Source organism: Helicoverpa armigera, chromosome 9 (assembly GCF_030705265.1).
Source record: "Helicoverpa armigera isolate CAAS_96S chromosome 9, ASM3070526v1, whole genome shotgun sequence".
Classification (NCBI taxonomy): Eukaryota; Metazoa; Arthropoda; class Insecta; order Lepidoptera; family Noctuidae; genus Helicoverpa; species Helicoverpa armigera.
In genome coordinates this window covers 12037535-12057323 of record NC_087128.1, presented here as the reverse complement: position 1 = coordinate 12057323, position 19789 = coordinate 12037535, and the positions used below count along the sequence as shown (strand labels likewise).

General features: G+C 34.6%; 1 protein-coding gene across 1 annotated transcript; it reads left to right on the top strand.

Annotated features, from left to right (window-relative positions):
* The first annotated feature begins 1289 nt into the window (after positions 1–1289).
* On the top strand, positions 1290–2563 carry LOC110369721 (uncharacterized). The gene has a single exon (XM_021325250.3). It carries the CDS (start codon positions 1343–1345, stop codon positions 2078–2080), a length of 738 nt encoding a protein of 245 aa, XP_021180925.3. The 5' UTR covers positions 1290–1342; the 3' UTR covers positions 2081–2563.
* Positions 2564–19789: the final 17226 nt, after the last annotated feature.

Here is a 19789-nt window from a genome sequence, read left to right as displayed (position 1 = left end):
TGTTTTAGACAAAGCAAAATTTTTAATAAAAAAGAATTTAAAAAACATATGTCTGATTTTTACATAGAATTTGATTTTTTTAATGGCCCTTTATCTGATAAAAAAAAGTGACACAAAAACCTATATCTTGTAACACACTATTATAATGATAAAGTACCTACATAATATCTGTAACAGTATATCGATTGCAATAAATTGATTAGAATATTTTTCTTCAACGTTTAACTAAATCATTTTATGACTTGATAACTATTGAATTACATACACATGTACATTAGTTACAGACATATGTATTGTAAGTCGAATAATAAAAACATATAAGTAATCACTCGCACTCCGTTTAAATATTGTAAGGCCCAAATTCAGCGACCACTAATCATCGGTTTTCTGAAAACAATTGTTTACTAAAAAACACATTAAATTCAAGTAAGCAGTTGTTTTAAGAAAAACTAATAAATATTTAAGTTTTTGACGAACTTGAGCCTAATTCTGTTATTTTATGCTAAATCCACCACCAATAAAATTTTCCCTAAAATTAAAACCGATCCGTAGCACCATAGTTCACAAGCGTACCCAGTATTATAAATCCGGCGTAACACTCATTCCAAAACGATAATTACTCGACAGGCGACCGTTGTTCACAAAAGGTGCCTAGTTTATGGCAGCATATGGCAACACTTGCCTTTTTGCATATCCCCTGCGTATGGAAGATGTATCTGCTATATGGTTTAATTGTTCATGGTGAAATTATAATTTTAATTAGGTTGGTGTTATAAGAAATTAATTAAGAGGGTAAAATAAAAAAATTTTGCAAAAATGTTTGACGAAAGTTTTAGAAATTACTGCATTACAATGATTATTTAAAATTGACATCCTATACATAGGTTTCATTAGTGATATACTTTGTTTTCCAAAAACTGTGCTATGAATCAAATAATAACAACAAAATTTATAATAATTACAAGCTTTTATAAACTTAAGTAGTTATTTTACCGTGAAACCATGACCAAAACAAACATTTTCCGGATTATAATTAGATAATTAGGGTAAGAATTCCAGATAATTCTTAAGTATATTTTTCTCAGCTTCATAGAATCGGAAAAGAAAAAATTATTAATTAATTACTTAACGACAGTCATTAGGCTCATTCGCAAATTATTAAAAACAATAATCTCATTACGATGTCTAATCCTTTTTAACACAAACAGAAGCATCAAAACACACTAATGAGATAGCAACGACCTAATGACTCAAACAATGCGCACACGCAGTTTAAAACCACAACAAATGTGATACAACGTCAGTTACCGCCGATCGCTCACAGCGGAAAGACATCCTCAAAATGTGCAGCACATTCCTTGACCCCGAGGCCATATTATCAGGCAACGAGCAATGGATAAAACTAGAAGAGAAGTGGGGGGAGCCAGTAGACCTAGACACTGAAGAAGACCCCCCACGGAAGCTCAAACCAGTCTTCAGCACCTTGGACTTGATGAAAAGTACCTTCGATTCTTCATTTCTGTTTAAAAAAGTCCGCAGGAAAGTCGGCAGAAGACTGTCGAAAGCAGGAGTTCTGGACTACCAGGACTTCTTACAAGACCTTCAAGAAAAGAACCCACCAAAGCAGTTCTACTTCATCAACGGCCAGATAATCTCAGCAGCATCAGTTGAGGATATTTGTGACAAGATTGATGACATCTTCAAGTCTGTGGAGAAACTTTCTTCGGCCACCAGTACTGTTCGCAAAAAGCCGTTACCAGACAAAGTGAGCTGCAGCATTTCTATAGACGACCTGTCCTTCGATGACACGCCTTCTGAGAAAGAGAAGAGTGACAGCGAAGATGTGGAAAGGTACATAGATGAAGCATTTGAGAAGTTGAGTCACTTTTCTGACATGACCATGGAAGATGATGTGACGAGGGAATCGGTGACCACACTTGTGAGGAAGTTCAGCTCCATCCTTTGGAGTCCCGCTGTGAACTGCAGTCCAAGAAGACAGCGGCAGTGTTGTAACAAATTTAAGGAGTTGGCAGAATTTTGGAGAAGTCAGGCTTTCCATGAAAGAGAGACTGGACATTGAAGTGAAGTGATAATTCGGTACAAAATTTTGTGTGGGGGTACTTTTTTGTACTGTGACTGTAGTTCATATTTTAAGTTTTGTTAGTGAAAACTTTAAATAACTGTAGTGTTTTAAGACATCGAATGTGATTATAGAATAAATTATAGGAAAGATTATAGGTAAGTGGATAGTTAGGTTTTAGGATAAATTATGTTCCTCAGTTAGGTGACCGCTAGGTTTTATTATTTATTTTAGATTACCTAATTTTATTATAATGTTTTGTCATTACAAATGTTTAGAATTCTATTCAATAATTTATGAATCATAATAACGTAGGAATTTTTATTTAATTAATATTATTAGGCTAAACTAGTATAGTGTTATGTTCAAAATATAAGTCAATATGTTAATTCGGGTATAGAATTTATAATAGGTACCTTATAAAGATAATTGTATCGTATGTAAAAAAAAATTGTTAATACCCCCTAGGTAGATTATCTCATAATTTTATGGCAATGTATTTTATATTTAGTGTACTACATACTTTAAATTGCATAATTTCCAAAGATATGTACATCTTACCTTGTATGTCGCAAATAAATGTTTCAAAATTATTTGAAGATATATCGTTTCATTTACATTTTCGTTAAGCTACACACAGACCTACATTCATTTTGCAAAAATAACATTGATCACAATCACTAGATTTTCATGCGAGATCACCTGCTATTTCACATGCTGCTACTAGATTCATACACAAAACTTAATGACTTATTCAAAGTTTGTAAGTATCTACATCAGTGTTTAAATTACTCAGATAACAACAGTAAGTAGATCATGGTAAGTTACTGAACTATTTTATAACTTAATATCTATCGTAACAAATTACATAAGGCAAAAAATTTGGGCACGATCCCCGCTGACAGCGATGCGGATGAATTTTTTGATACTTAGTTTAAATTTTTCCCCCTTTTTAGTTTACTAGAATAGTTTTTAATTGAAATGTAAAAAAGGAAAAAACATATTTTTTTTTGACGGTAATCATAGTATCCGTCTGATACATTATAGTTTCATCACCAAAACAAACACGAAATATGCCAACACAAACAGAGTCGTTACGTAGCTATTACTTAATTACCTGTACGGACAACAAATAGAAATTCATGGTTCATTAACCAAAACAACCGTGGCTTGGTTCCGTAGGTCCTCGCAGGACACGGGCCAAGTTAGTCGCTAAATCACGAACGGTGCCTCTGGACCCCTAGGTTGGAGACCCACGGGGGAAGAGTTGGAGCGGAGACGGTGTGGTGATGATGATGGGGAAAATGGTGGGTGGTTGATTCATTTTGAGGTGATGGGGGTCAAATTACCTGTCATCCACTGTTGATAAAAGGAAATAAAAAATTGATCTGTTGACCACTGTCTCGGTTATCTGGTAAGGTTCAAACCAAAGATCAAATGATTGTTTTACAAACGTATTTCTTGTTCATAGCCGGTTATAGCAAACGGTATTAAAGACACATGAGATTTGCGTTATTCTCTGAAATCTTAAATCACTATCATAAAATATGACTATTTCTACAATTCAGCTCATTTTACATATATACAAAATTAACCGAGACTGACGCATTGTACTTTAGTTTACTTTCTATCCAGTCAAATAGAAACGGCATTTTTTAATTATTTGTTTGTAAATATTGCTAATTATGTGCAGTTTTTTTTTTATTTAAGGATGAACTGCCTTAACCCTCTGTACATATGAGCGCTGACATACACGAGACACAATTGTTTTTCTTTTGTTCTATAGGCAATTAGAGGCATACAATCAGTTAATTCCAGCAGGCCCGTGCAAAATATCTTCCCTTGTAATATCCATGTTTCGCGCACTGACCGGAAGCAGAAACTTATTCGGTCTAGTTCAAGAGTTGGACAGTTTGTCAATTTATGAGCCCTGAGCACAATAACGCGAGCGCAGCGGATCCGACTGAAGGCAGATGCTGTTAATTGACTAACTGTGATTACTGATTAGCTGGACTCTCTGTGTTTGTGGCAGTTTGCGGCAGTTCTGATGGGAAGGTGTGTGGGTAAGGGTGTGAGTGTGGATGTGTGAAGTTAGGGCAAAAAAGTAGATGTAAACTTATCAATGTGAAACTACTACAGGTAGGTAATATTTTCAAAGTAATTTCATAAATAATGCAACAGATAGGTATAAGTACTTGTACCTAGCTACTAATTATACATTCTTGACAAGTAAGATGTTCTCGTTATAGTTGCAACTATTTAAATAAGTATTTTTTGAGTATCTAAACGGAGGTAATATGATACCAACGATTTCTTTTTCAGCCACCCTCATTCTCTTCAACATTTTAATTAGTTTTAACTTTTAAAATATCTTTGATATCTGCATGCTACATCAGCAATAATTATAAATTCATGACAACAAGACAGCCCCTTAATTCACACCATCAAAACTCCAGCCAAAATCCCAACTTACCAAGTCCGAGCCTCACAAAATGTATTAATTAAGAGTGGACCAGCCACCTTCATTCAGTACGAGCCATCCACTACAAGTTGCAGCAGTTTAATTAGGTGTAACGCAACGTGTTGCGGTTGCATCGGACTCCTAAACTTGCTGTTACACGACAAGTATGCTTGTTGCATAGTCTGGTTTGAAAAGGTTATTGGTTACACATTTTCGGTGTTATTTTGGCCACTAGGATCTTTAGAAGATCAATCCTTTTCTATGTAAGAGGAGGTCTGTGATCTACATTTTTTTAACGATGGCAAAAATCATAAAATTACCCCTCCCGCTGTGGGTTAGCAGCGGTGAGGGAGTGTCTGACTTTTTCTAACTAAAAATCCATCGTGTTCCTTCGTAGGCCTTTTATGTACCAGGGCCGGGGTTACTCTAAGAGGTCTGTGATCTGCAGTGGGAAGACAAAAACGCTGACGTTTAAGTAACAGGGTCCATTATGAGGTTATGTAGGTATTTCTTGGTCCATGGATGGGTCATCCACTAAAAGTTGCTGCAGTTTAATTAGGTGCTACGCATCGTGTTGCGGTTGCATCGGACTCCTAAACTTGCTGTGTTACACGACAAGTATGCTTGTTGCATAGTCTGAGCGAAAAGGTTATTGGTTACACATTTTGGTTGTTAAGGTATTAAGTAATTAAAGGTAAATCAAATAAATAAAGGCCAATGATGATAAAAGTAAGTAACAGCGTGGAATTTGAGCTATCATAAAATTGGCTGTCGTGGGATGGGTGACCATCCATGTCATAATGAACGCCTCTGTGTTTTGGAAAGCATTTTAGATTGATAGGTCCTTTTTTCAAATCACAAAAGAAATGTCGTTCCAAAGACATGTATAGTTGAAAGCAAAAGACACTAGGTAGGTAAAAGTTACCTTTGCAAAAAATTTTGGATCTCCAAAATTTTACTCTAATTTTTAAGAGATTTTTTGTTAATTACACGACATTCACCTAAAACCACTTCGTCGCCCCCTAATTTGTGTTGTCAGCTCATTACACACTAAGACACGCTGGGGACATAAAGACTGGTGTCCACTAACGTGGTTATAAAAAGGGCAACACTGCTCCATTAGTGACGTCACGAGCTCGGCCGCTCTCGATCAATTTGTGCGAAATCGCCCGCGCGAAGTGTTTTTTAATTAATTTTATGAGTGAATTTCGTTGCAGGACAAGGTTGCGTGGAGTTGCTTTTTGTAGTTTTTTTCGTGATGACCTTTATCAAAAGCTTCAAATTTCTAGAAAGTCTATATCAATAGACTTTCTAGAAATTTGAAGCAACTTAACAGTTGTTATTAGATCGTGATTCACTTATTTCCATACCTATCTCAAAGTGTAAAATAAGGCAGCCTATGTTTTCGGATTTTGTATGAATTACCTGTAACTTCGAGATTTTGTATTTCATTTGTAGCAAAGCATAATATAAGTTATTATTTGAATAAATAAACTTCTTAAATAAATATTAAAGATATCTCACAGTAACAATTTTTTCCACTCCAATTCAAACTTCCTAATATCTTTAAGAAAGCTCTTTAACTAAGGAAGAAAACAACTACAATATACGCCTTAAAAGCCCACTTACATCCTAAAAATTCCCATCCAAAAAAATCACCAAACCTCAACTCCATTGGTTTCCTATCCGTCGTACAATGTCGTCGTGAACGCACTAATTCAATACGGCCGACGTAAGCCATTTGCGTTCGCGCTTGACGCATCGCCCGTGAAAAAATCAATTACGATTTTTTGATAGCTACGCTGACCGGCGCTGTGGTGTGGCGTCGGCTTTATGTTTTGGGAGCACATTTTTTGGAAGGTCTTAGCTAGATACAAAACAATTAAAGTAGTTTATAGATAGTGAACTATGACGTTTAACTTGTCCCAGATAGTATAAAACCTTTATTATTTAGTGTTCAGGTAGTGTAATTAACTTTTTTACATAATAGATTTGATAAAGTTCACGTTAGTTACTGTCCATATCATGTCAATGAATGCAATATTGCTGTTGGTTCTTGTCAATTAATTTGTTTTAATAAAATAATTTATGACCATTGAAAAAAAATCTAGACTTTGAAAATGCTCAAATGACTAATTTATTATAGCTTTTCCTTGTCTTTACTACTAATAAAATATGCACATTATCTTTACAAGTTCCATGAATATACCATCAAAGTAAGTCAGCTTCGTATTTTCTTACTATATTCACATTTATATTTTTTGACCTGCCTGCGACAGCCTGCGAATATAAATATGTAAGCCTTTTCCACATCTCTTAACCCTCTGACTGGCCAGTGTATTTTCAATAACACTACTCTGTCAGGCGACAGTTGACACTTCAATTCGCTTCAATCTAAAATGTTGCCGTCACTGCCCCCGGGGCAATGAAGTGCCCCGACAAATATTTTTGGATATTTTTTACAAAATATTGCACCTGAAAGTTTGGTGGAATTTTTAATAGGGAAAAATTTTCAAATAGTAGTAAGGATCAATTATTGTGTTTCAAAAGTGAATAGTAAGAAGAAAAGCCCTAGCTGGTTTTATTCAGAATACCCAATATCTACAACTTTTGCTATAGTAATGTGGCAGTGATTCTTCCATGTAGGATAACTTTTTGAATCTGTGCAACTAGTAGTCTGACTTTTCAAAAGAACCTGCAAAGGTCTATTTGAAAAACTTTTGAATTCGATTAATACATACTTGAAACTATAACTGGAAAAGAAAACCACCACGAGAAATAAATGGAATGGGAATTTGAACGATAGTGCCCTTTAGTGATCAAAACACACTTAAATGCTGTAAAGAACTGTGTTCATTTATAATTCCCATACATTGCATAAGAATACCAACTTAACCCAAAACCACAAGACAAAAATACAACAGAACCCAATCCCATCAACACTCGATAACAAAAACGATATCACTAAATCAATACTGCAATACCACCGTCAATTACAAACGCATACGACAATATATCGTGCGCCAGCGCATTAGGCGCACCTGCGTAGCGTTGATTTATGAAGCGAATGCATACGCTAAATAAGTCGCTTGAGTTAGATGAAGATTATCAGAATAGGGGCCTGGATTTGATGATCGTCTGTTGTTTATTTGTGTGTACGAATTTTGAAGGAGTAGTGTGTTGGGGGTAATTTCTCTATCTATACAGCGGATGCCAAAGTACTATCCACTGGTATAAACAGACAAAATGATTTAATACATACATAATTCTAATATTTCATGCAAAAGTTAGCGAAGCGCAGATTTTTCTTATTTATTGATTGCATAAGAAATAAAAAACAGTCATTTTAAACAACCTTCAGATTTGAACTATTTACCCAATTAAGAAGTTGTATTTTATTTTTTTGCAAAAAATTCTTACAATTGTCTTAACATTAAGAAGAATATAATATGGAGACTGAACACAGTCTTGGGTGTTTTTATAGCATAATTTTATGTGATGACTGCGAGTATCTTTACGAAATAATAATCTATCACAACTCCTCCTAGTTAAACCAAAATAGTTTCAAAACATTATTTACTTAGGTATAGTAGTTTAAAACAACTTGCTTTAAGACTACAAGTAAAGGGCTTAAGAAGGTACCTGTTTTACGTCAATTAGCTAGACTATAAAATACATATTTTTAGCACGCTGTTATTTTTCAGGCGCTATTTTTCAGCGATTGCCTTTATTGACTTAGTAAAAATTAAATTACAGTTCTACCTACATTTCCTGTTCACACATCCCATCACTAAAACAGGAACGTAACACTAAATATCTAGCTGTTTTAATTTATTATCAAACTTGAGCACTTTGTCGCTTGCACATGGAAGCCAAGTTTCGATACACAGGGACCATAAATTGATAAGATTATGTGCATTCGGACTTTGATTTACGAACTACAATAGATAATTGGGACGAGTTTTAGAATTTACTGCACAATAGGTTTACGTTAGAAGTTCGGGGTCCCTCGTAGATGCATATATTATCGTATTAGGAATGACCAAGGGAGATTATGCCCGCGTTGTATCATATTATTTATTTTATATAGCAACATTATTATTCGCTGCATAATGCTGAGTAATTTTGTTTACTGCCTTAAATGTAGCGAATTCGATTGCAGGATTGTTGCATTGGCATTTGTTGCAGATTGGGTTACAAAACAGTACTCAAAGATATACAGATATTTAACACATTAGGTGCCAAGTTAAGTCATCCAATCATACCATAATCAATGCAATAACATCAGAGACAAAATATTAAAATATTCACGATTATTTATCACACATTTGGTGCCAATCTTTTTCTGCTTAATATTGTTTCTTACTCAACCATCTTGTTAAGGAATCTTGTTATAAAAATCACAATTCACAATTCTCACACTACAATCTACCTATCACCATTCAACTATTATATACCAGGTCTACATACCATATACCAGGCCATATTTAACGCTTATTACCGCGAAGTATCGCGTACCCACGTGGGACGGTGAGCGTCAACGTGGTTGTTTATGATGCAGGTAATTATAGCCTCCACTGTACGAGGTTGCTCGGGTTGTCTGATAAATGTGAGGTTGATTGCAGTAGAGGGTTGGTCATTTTGATTAGACTTCATGTTAATTGTGTATAAAAAATTGGCAGAAGGTAGTCAAAAAATTTTGGAATCGTGGTAAATATTGTAACAATTATGTCGAATTTAAAGTTTTGTCACAGTCTTACTAATAAAATGAACATACGAAATATCATATCGCCATTGACACCTATACGGAAAATATAATTTTCTATTTATCAATAACTTTTGTTAACTGGAAGCCAACCCCAACATAGTTGGGAAAATGGCTCGGAGGATGATGATTTATCAATAACTTTTGTTAAATATGCCTAGTAAATAAAAGAAAAAACAAATAAACATATAACAACCCAAAAATAACAATATACATATTTACCTTTTAAAAGGGGTTCAAAGAATCTGTAACCACAAAGAAACTGACATACTGATCAATGGTACTGCTTCTGTGAAAATAACCCCTTACACCAATGGGTCACTTGCTTGAGAGACCTTACCCTCAACAGTTGCTATTAATTGCACCAAGAAGGGTGACCATAGTTTTAAGTGGACATACATGTTTTACCAAATCAATTGTGCCCATTCTGTCCACTTCGTGTCAACTACCCCAAAGATATAGTCCTACTGTGGTCCTACTATTAATGTGTCTGTAATTAGGAGTTCAGGTCAGTCCGGACTATTTGTCAAAGTGACACACCCTAGTGCCAATTGTCAGTTTGAGTGGGTTTTTGTTCCTCGATCTTTGGCTTTGGATCTTGTGACACTATTTCAATCAATTATGGTAAAACCTAGGATGTTTTTTACGTAGAAAAATATCCAAAACTGTAGAGAATATTATAACTACGAAATGTGTTTACATTTCTTTTTTTTAAAGTTTTATATAAATTGGATCAATTGAAATGGAGCTAGAAATTGAGGTGGATGTTTTGTCTAACTTTACTGTATTGGGGCTACTTTCTTATCCGGATACCAGTAGCAGTTCTTTTGGAACGAAGACGATGCCGCAAGAAACAGATTATTCGAATAAGGCGAAATTTAACACAGGGACAGTCGGTACTCAGGAGATAGTTATACATTACATATATCCTGGCTCCAGCAGACTTGCAAACTTAAAAACAGCAACACAAAAAAAAACACTACCTACTTAAATTATTTTCACACACACACTATAAATAGACACGCTTTTAGTGAGAGATAAGGGTGTCCATCTCTGCTGTCAGTGGTGGACAGGGGCCGGCCGCCGCGTCACCAGTAATCCTGACGAGACTTTTGACGTCGCAAAATGTCGCTGATATGTCGTGACGGGATAAGTCCTTGTGACTTTTGGAAATCACGTAAAGAAAATCGTGTTTGTGTGTTCTCGTTTTGTGTTATTTTTGGTAGTAAAAAAATCAATTTAAAAACTTTTAAAATTATTTTTTTTTCGTATAAAATTAATGTGAGGAAAGAATTCGCAATTTTTCAATATCTACCTCTAATAAATACTTGTTTCTTCGGTAAACAATTTTTTAATACGCAAAAAAAAATATTTATTGTAGGTTCCTAAAAGAAAATTGAAAAATTAAATTAAATGAACTAATCTTTACTGATTCTTTTTTTTATTAAAACTTGAATACATTCCATTAAATAGTAATTTAAAAGAACAAATGTGCCACAGACCGATGACACAAACAAGCAAACTTATAGTGGTTAAAAAATACCAATAAAAAAATCTTTCCAACACAAAAGCTGACTCACCAAAATCAGCCAACAATTAATCACTAAACGTTAATTTTTGCTACTTCCAATGAGCACTAGCCACGATATTAATCTAACGCCTAACACACTAACACGACACGGGTAAGGGTGACCATTCTTCATTAGCACAAAGGAGTCAGCCTTTTGTCTCCACTCCATTCATTCGCGATTGTTCACTACTGAGTGAGGAGTGAGGTGACTTATTCTGGACGCTTGTTTTGATATCTGTTGGGTATTAATTTGTGTTTAAATATTATTCGTTAATATCTGGAGTACAACTTCCCACTAATAGGATAGTATAACAAAAATAGCTAGAACAAAGTCTATACAATTAATTGTGCCCATCATAGCCAATAATAAAAAAAATGCTTTAGTTACTAACAAAAAAATCATCGTCATCCTCCTGCCTTTATCGCAATTTTTATTGGGGGTTGACGCATCATGTTTTCTTCTTTCATACTCTTCTTAAATAACAAAAAAACTGCACGTAAAAAATTGTGTGCTTATAGTTTTCTGTAACAAATGAGTAGTGCAATGTCAAAATAATGACCTATACCCACAGAATTTTAAGAAAAATAAACCATAACGTTCACTAAATCTTACACTTAAGAAAATCACAACACAATTTACTCTAACAAAACACTTCACATCACGAAATCAGCCACCATCCACGAAAGAAACGGCCAAACCCACATCAAACTGCCAGAATACGGCCGTTGACGTCCAGACGTGATCCCTGTCAACAAATCCACAATACAAGCTGACTCGTTGTCACCCCAGTTCAACAATGCTGTGATTAATGGCTTCTCTTGTATTTTACTATCGGACGCTTCGATTCAAATTCAGTTCACTTGTGGATTTTTGGGGACAGATGCTGGTGTAAAGGACCAGTGTTGATAGACTAACTGACCATTCTATCTGGTTTTGTTGCTGAAAATTCCAAAAAATGTCAGAGCATTTTTTCGTCTTGCTTCCCCTTTTCAAGTTCAGATCTCAACCTACGTTGACATTTAGACGTTTTGCTTAAAATCGTGAAATTAATTTATTTTTGTTTTGAAAGAAAATACAGGTAAAGGTATTGTCTATTGTTAATACAGGTATTCCTTTCAAATCCAGACAATCAATTCAATTAAACTGTGTACTTTGAGTGTGAGCCCAACTTGCTATTAAACGGAGCAAGTGACAAAACAAACTTAGCGCCGTGAGTTGGCTCAGACCGCCTTAAACTGGTTTACGTCGGTTTGAACCGGTTTATACTGGTTAGGCTCGATTTAAACTTGCTGTAAAGTTATTTCAAGTGAATATGATGTAAGAAATGCGTTTTCATAACTTTTTGGTGTGAAATAAACAGTGTTATCTTTTTTTAAAAATAATAATTTTGAATATTTTATATTCTAACTTATATATTTAATATCTGTGTGTACATTTTGCAATAAAGCGCCAGAACCGATTGAGACAAAACAAAGATATTATCCAGTTTGTTATTAATTTATAGAGTCCTTTGCATTCAGATACAAAACGCATACAAAATTCAAAACCCGGAGTAAACTGCTGACATCCATGGTGCCACTCATAGACAACATTTACTTTACCGTCTCAAAATTAACTCCCATACCCACAGAATCTTCGATAAATTCCAATACAGACCAGCACTTACTAACACCACTTTATGTAGTCCAACGCCTGTCTATCTACTACATCGAACTTTGCAAAGCAACAAAGATACCTGCGATGCAATGGGCCGCGGCTAACATGGGGCATTAAGCCCGCGGCGGCAATCTTTACCGGGGGGACATTCGAATACATTTGGGGACATTCGGTGACATTTGGGACTGTACGGTGGCATTTGGGTAACGGGTTCGGTGATGGGCTGTGTTGTTTGATGGGTTTTTAGTGATGGTGCTGTTATAATACGTCTTTTAGAACGTCAAGATGGAGATTAAATGCAACATAATACATAATTTGGGGGCAAAATTTCAAAGTTTTGAATAGTAGAAAGAAAATTAGATGAATTTTATAAACCTAGTAAAAGTCTAAAATAAGATGCTCATTTTGAACCAGATATGAGATACGCCTTCAAAATCCCAAAGACCGTGTTCGGATTACTTTTTCACCCTCAAAAAAACTTCCAAAAAACCGCGAAACACACTCATCACTTCAAGCAATTACCCACAAAAGGGCAGCACAATAACCGGAATCCATTAACAAATCGTTTACAGACAACACGACAAGTGGCACGGCGCGTGTACCGCAAAGCAAGCATGACAGAACAAAGTTTGTGAACCGGATTGCGCCGGTTCCGGGCGGATTAAACCGGTTCGTGCCGGCGCGCGGCGGTTAGAGGTAGTTAGTCAGGTGAGATCTGAGGCGCGCCGTGGGCTTACTATCGAATTATTGTCTTTGTGCAACTAGGCGTTTTGTATGCCAACGGAATTTGTTTTTAGGAACGCTTTAGGTTTCTGTTGCAGTTTTGGGGGTTTGATTGTTGCGGATTTTAGTTTTAGTTTGGAACTTGTGTCTTGAATTAAATTACAACGACACTGTTTTCTAAGTATAAAGTTTTATTCTATATTATTATCATAAACTTATTTATATTAAATATATTTGACCACCATCAGAGTAACTTTTTCATCGAGAGGATGTCATTTGAAAGATCTTTTCAAACGTTACATTTTGTACTTACATACTACTTACCAATTTTTTGTACTTTAGATGTTAGAGTTTATTTTAGATACTATTATCGATAGTTAGATTCAAGTTTTTAGATTCCTTCTCTACTAATGAATAGTATCACTGGAAACGCCTTTTTAAATAGAAAATTTCGTATGAACATACCTCCAACGAATTACAAGTACTTTAGAAGTTAGAGCTTATTTTAGACATAGTTATTATTTCACTAAACCCGTTCTAACTTCCTAAATACTAACAAATGACAATCGCCGCCAAACAAGAAAATACTCTACATAACACAAGCTTTCGATTGATATATCACTTAATGCTAGAGGCGAGATAGACCAAAGCGCTCATTGTCCTTTATCTTTAAACTGTAAAAAATGCTATTATTGGTCCTCCGCAAAAACTGCAATGACAAATCAACTCGTAGGCACACAGTAAGGCTTGAAAGCACATCTCACTGACTATTGTAAATTAATACGTCTTGCAGTGCTCGTAAATCGGGCGGTTCAATTTACCGGCCTGCGTGGCAAGACGAAGCCGGGACCACTGGCCTTATTGATAGGATGTTGTCGCCTTGAGATATAGCTGGGCAATTTGTACTCGCTTGCAGAACAGAATTAGCGGTAATCAATTAATTGGTCCGTTTTATGGCGAAAAATTGGTGCTTTAATTTGTTTTGAGGGGTTTCCTTAATTGAAGTTCTTTAAGTGTCGTTACTTTATGTGCAAAGTGTTAGAAATGGGTGTAAATCAGAAAATAATATCAGTTTCCACTGGTTTCATTTTTCAGTGCAACGAAAACATATTCTGCAATTCGTTCAATATACTAATTCTTCAAAGATAAATACATTTTTAATAGTACTTTTGTAGTTTGCTTAAAGTCCATCAAAAAGTATTAAAAATACAGTTATAGTTTTTGGAAAACAAAACTAGCCACGACCGTAGCCAACAGTTGTATTACTAAATTAAAAATCCAAACCAAATCCCTCATTTTTTTCAAAAACACCCAACCACCATAATCCAGCACCAATCATGCAATAACATTGTCAAATCCATCCCAGACAAGCGAGCGGATTACCACGTATTTACTGCAAATTAACCGCACAATTGATGGCCAATTGATCGTCTAATGTTCCCACATACCCATTATATTAAATCAAACAGCCTCCGATGGTCTACCAAGTACCTGCACAAAGACCTATTGATTTAAGAGCTGTGTTGAGCCTGTTTACATAGATTGATGTCATCGAGATCTCTGTCTTAGAACGGTCTAATCTCTCTTGGACACCATTGAGCAATGACAATTGAGTCTTTGGTGGGCTTGGGATGTTGCTGCATTCGTGTGGTTTGGATTTGATGGAATTATTATCTCATACAATGGATTATAAAAGGCACGAATGATGGTAGCGTAGTAGGTCAAAAGTTTTGTGCCAAAAGTCCTTTAAGGAACTTTAACAATCTTTAAGAGACCGTTTTTCAATTTAGACAAGGTAATTAAACTTTAGTAGCCCAAAGATATACATATATGTATACATAAAAATAACAATTCTACCCCTAATTATAAAATGAAAACTCATAACAATAACACTAAACAACGAACTTACAAACATACCAACAAACCTTAAGCTAGTATTACTCACAAAACTTGTTTGGCATTAATTTCCATACATATATGTATAGTATGTACATATGTTGTAAGCGTTGGTACGAGCTCGCCATGTTCGAGTCCCCGGCCGGACATATTTAAGCTATTTTATTTATTTTGAGATACAAAAGGCCTTATCGGCGGATATATAGCTTAACCGGGTGTTCAGACTTGGGTACTGGGGTTTTTGAATTTTTTTAAACATTAATTATTACATTTATTATTGTACTGAATTATTTTTGCCTAGAATTATATTAAAAAATTATTGTTGGAAAGGATTCTATATTTATGACAAAAATAGTTTGAAGAGAATTTATAAAACTCAATTCCTACCCTCCATATGTATACTTTAAAATAAAATTTATCTTTAGATTATGTGTTTGGTTAACTTCTTAATTGTAATGACAATTTTCATACATAATTTGCAATTGCTTTTCTCAAAGTGTCGATACAACTTGTACAAATAGCAAGTGACAATCAATCAAAATTCTTTTAATTTGTGAATACAGTAAAAAATACATACACTATACCTAGAACAAGACTCCTAGCTCAAATGGGAAAACCCAACAAAATTTTACCATAAAAATATTTCTTACTCCCCCAATCCGAACATCGGGACCCAACTGACATTCTCTCAATAAACAAGGCTTCTCATACTACCCCCGTTATCTGACTTTGATGGGACGGTCGGCGGGTAGTTTTAAAACGTGCACAAACACCGGTAGTTGTAAATAATTATGGGCTTTTGTAGTTTTTGGACGCGATTATGCGTAATGACCGGTCGCGTACATTTTGAGATAGTTAACCTACGTTTATTTACGCGGTCGAGTTTTGTTCTGTAGCTATTTTGTTTTGTTTAATCGGTTTGTTTGTTTGTGTTTTTGGTTCATTTGAATAATTTTCGGTGGTGCTTGTTTTTTGTTTGATGATAGAGATGAAGGTATCGTGAATTTTAATAGTTTAACAGATGTGTTAGTTTTTGACTAGAGGTAGAAATTTTGTAAGCTCCAGTAAAATGAACTATTTCCAATCTCGAGTAGGCAGAAATCAGACGTTAAGTGATAAATATTTAAATTAGAAATACTTAATAAAGAGTCTATTATCATTTTATTAACATAGTCACAATTTAATATACCCATGCATAATATACATTCATATAAAATGGATTTGTGCTTGAAACTGAGTTTGATCAATTCAAAAGACTGTGTTATGAGCGAAGACCTTTATAATGATTAAGATTTTTATGTATTTTTATAACCTTAACTATTCTGGTACATAAAATGACCTGCCTTAAACATTAGAATAAACATAATAAAACTTAAATAATGCTAAGAAACATTAGTATTAATACAAGCAGTGCATTGGTCAGAAGTAACGACATGCAGTTGCTACGCCGTAGCAGACGGCTGGAGCCGTAGCTCGTAGCTTGCTACGATCTCGATCAGTTCAAATTATTGTTACAGCTTTATGTAGCAATCTGGTTATTTGTAAAATGTTTCATATTGCAAACCAATTTTTTAAAAGTATTTTTTATGTAATCATAGAATAATTTGATGCGTATAAAGTTAGGAATAGATCAGTAAAACAATTTTTGGTGTTTTACATGGAAGTAAAGTACACAAAAATATGCCAAGATACCTTATGTACTTGAAAAACATTTAGTTACTGACTTCGGGAATTTGTGGTTTTTAGTTGCATGTTATTTTTCCCCATGTTATAATGTATTTTATGAACAATATACTCAGCTACAAACTTTTAACAATCCAATAAAAATAAGATCAAAATCAACCAAAATATTATCAAAAAAAAAAAAAATGAAATCCATCCAAAAAAATCCCTCATACTACATCAGGCTACCCCTAAGGACAGTCCATACTTCGATACGAAAGGCTATAACATAAACATAGGGGTACACTATTAAAACTTGGACTCGTTTTGTAAGCCAAAATATTATACGGACTACCTTCCTTCTATCTGCGGGGGTAGGGCTGCCAGAAACATTTACATTTTTATTTCAACATATACAAGATATGTTTGTAAAATGTTATCTTGTTTCGAATAGTTTTTCGTCAGTTTATAGCTTGGCAGTTGGGATTGGAAAATGCGTTCGTTGCAAGTTTGTATTTAATTGTATTTTGGGTTTTGTATGTTTGTGGGATTATATTTTGTGAAGATATAGCTATCTAGGTATTAGAGGTTTTACTCCAACTATATTTCTGGCTAATTTTATTTTAATATGGAATTATAGAAATGTATGGTCATCATCCTCCGAGCCTTTTCCCAATCATGTTGGGGTCGGCTTCCAGTCTAACCGGATAGAAATGTATGATCCTGTTAGGTATATCCTCAACGTCTATAGATTTGAATTTTTTAATATGGAACATATCCGATAAATTGAAGTGAAAATCTCCAAGGAATGCAATAAGAAGAAACTGCATGGGTTATGGAAAATCTAATGGTCAAACATATGATTTTGTCTAATAAGACAAAGTCAATTTATTCGATCATCACACTACCGGTTCATATGGAATATTTCGATCAAATGCGAGCTTTACTGACCCAAGCGTCTAATATTCGTCTTCGTAAAGCGTCTATGTTTGAATTCATTTGCTTCTTTCTAATTTTAAGTAAGTAAAGACAACATTAACACAAAAATAATAAAGAAACCATTGATACATTGATCACTAACCACATACAAAGACCACCTTTCTCTCTCCGAAGCAGCCCTGGCCAGTAGTCCGGCAGTCCGGCTGCTGTCTCATAAACATGCTCACGTATCAGCGCGTAATCTACCGGATTTGTCGATCAGGCCCGCTATCCACTGGCCAGATTTGTAAGGGGCTTTCGTGCCGATACGCCACATACATTTTGCTTTTCTTCTGCACTGTTTATGCTGTTGGTTCGTCATTTGTTTTGCTTTTTTATTGGCCTTCATTGGGGTTGGTCTTGATGGAATTGCAAGGTTGAGGTTTGGAGGTATTGATTTATGTTGGTATTAATTTTTGTATGTACTTACTATTTAATACAAGTAATTTTGGTACCTTTTAGTAGATGAATTGGCCATCAGCTGCTAGCTATATAAAAAAAATACTTTAAATGATTATTTCTTTACTAATGCTCAAAATTGAGTTTTTTGAAAGGTCATTGAAAAGGAGTAGAAACTATCTTTTTCAATAATTTCCAAATTATAAAAATAAGTTTATGACCTGACTTGATAAGTCGTCTAGGTGGTATTTTTTTATTATTTAAACTGTACCAACTGTTAAACCGTCATAAAGAAATCTCTTTACTAACTGATCTAAGAAACCAGCCCCCAATCCGACCTACAAAATCAAAAGACTAATATTCAGGTTTCTAAATATATCTGATCTCATATCTAGAGCGTGCTGAATATTTATGAGTATTGGCTCGGGCGCGATGGCGCGAGACTAATCAGATCGACGCCGTCCAAACAATTAGTTCCACTTTTGATAGACTATTTGAATATCAGCTGTAGAAAATTTTGTATTTTGTAAGTAAATATATTTTATTTTATATGACATCGTTCCATGATTGCTCATCTTTCAGGCAAAAAGTAAGGTCCAATTTACGTGACGTATTTACAAAACAACTATCTAAGTCTTTACAGTAGGGTAATAAATAATAGTAAGTAACAATTGTGCATATATAATCTTCTATGGTCTCAGTTTTCTTCATAACATTTTTTTCCAAATTAATTGAATCCATTTGCTATGAAAATTTCAAAAACGTACAAAAATATCCATAATATAATGTGATAGAAAATAAATAATCATATACAAACTTTAGCCCAATCCAACACCCTGTTTGCGAAACATCACGCCGATACCAATTAAAGGCCGCAGCAATAACAATAAAAATAAAAAACTTTAATAAACAATGAAATGCGACGCTACCAGCGAATTCGCCAAAACACGGCTCGGCTATAACTGCCCTTAACTCGCTATAATTACGGTCATTTGGTGTCATCTTGCCCTTAACGAGATCATCAACACAGCATTATGTTGAGCTACGAAGATTTGTGAGCGGACGAAGTAGGTTTTGTATTATTTTTTAGTAATAACGAAGTTTGCATTGAATATTTGTAGGAAAAACTAGATATTGAATTATTAAACGCATTTTTATATGCACACGTTTGGGGGAAATATTATGTTGAAAAAAAGTCCTACCGAATTGAGAGCTTCCTCCTTTTTGGGAAGTTGATTGAAAATTATAGTATTTGTATTGTTTGTTAAAAAACTTTCATTCCAGCAAGAAGGTATGTTTATAATGTATGCAATTCCGTGTCTCTCACAATAATACCCAAAAACATAGTTTAAAGAATTGTGAAAAGGCAATTTGAAATTGACCTAACTTTTTTTTGGAGAATCAAATATTATTTTTATTTTTTATCACCTCCATTTCTTCTACGGTCCCTCATCATAATAAAGCTTCAAACTATAAATAATATTTTAAATTAATGCTAACGCTGGTTCACCTAAATGCCGGGTAGACGATATAACTCAAGGCGAGCGACGCGAACTGGTTAATGTACGAATTTGCCGGAATATTTGCCCTTATTTATT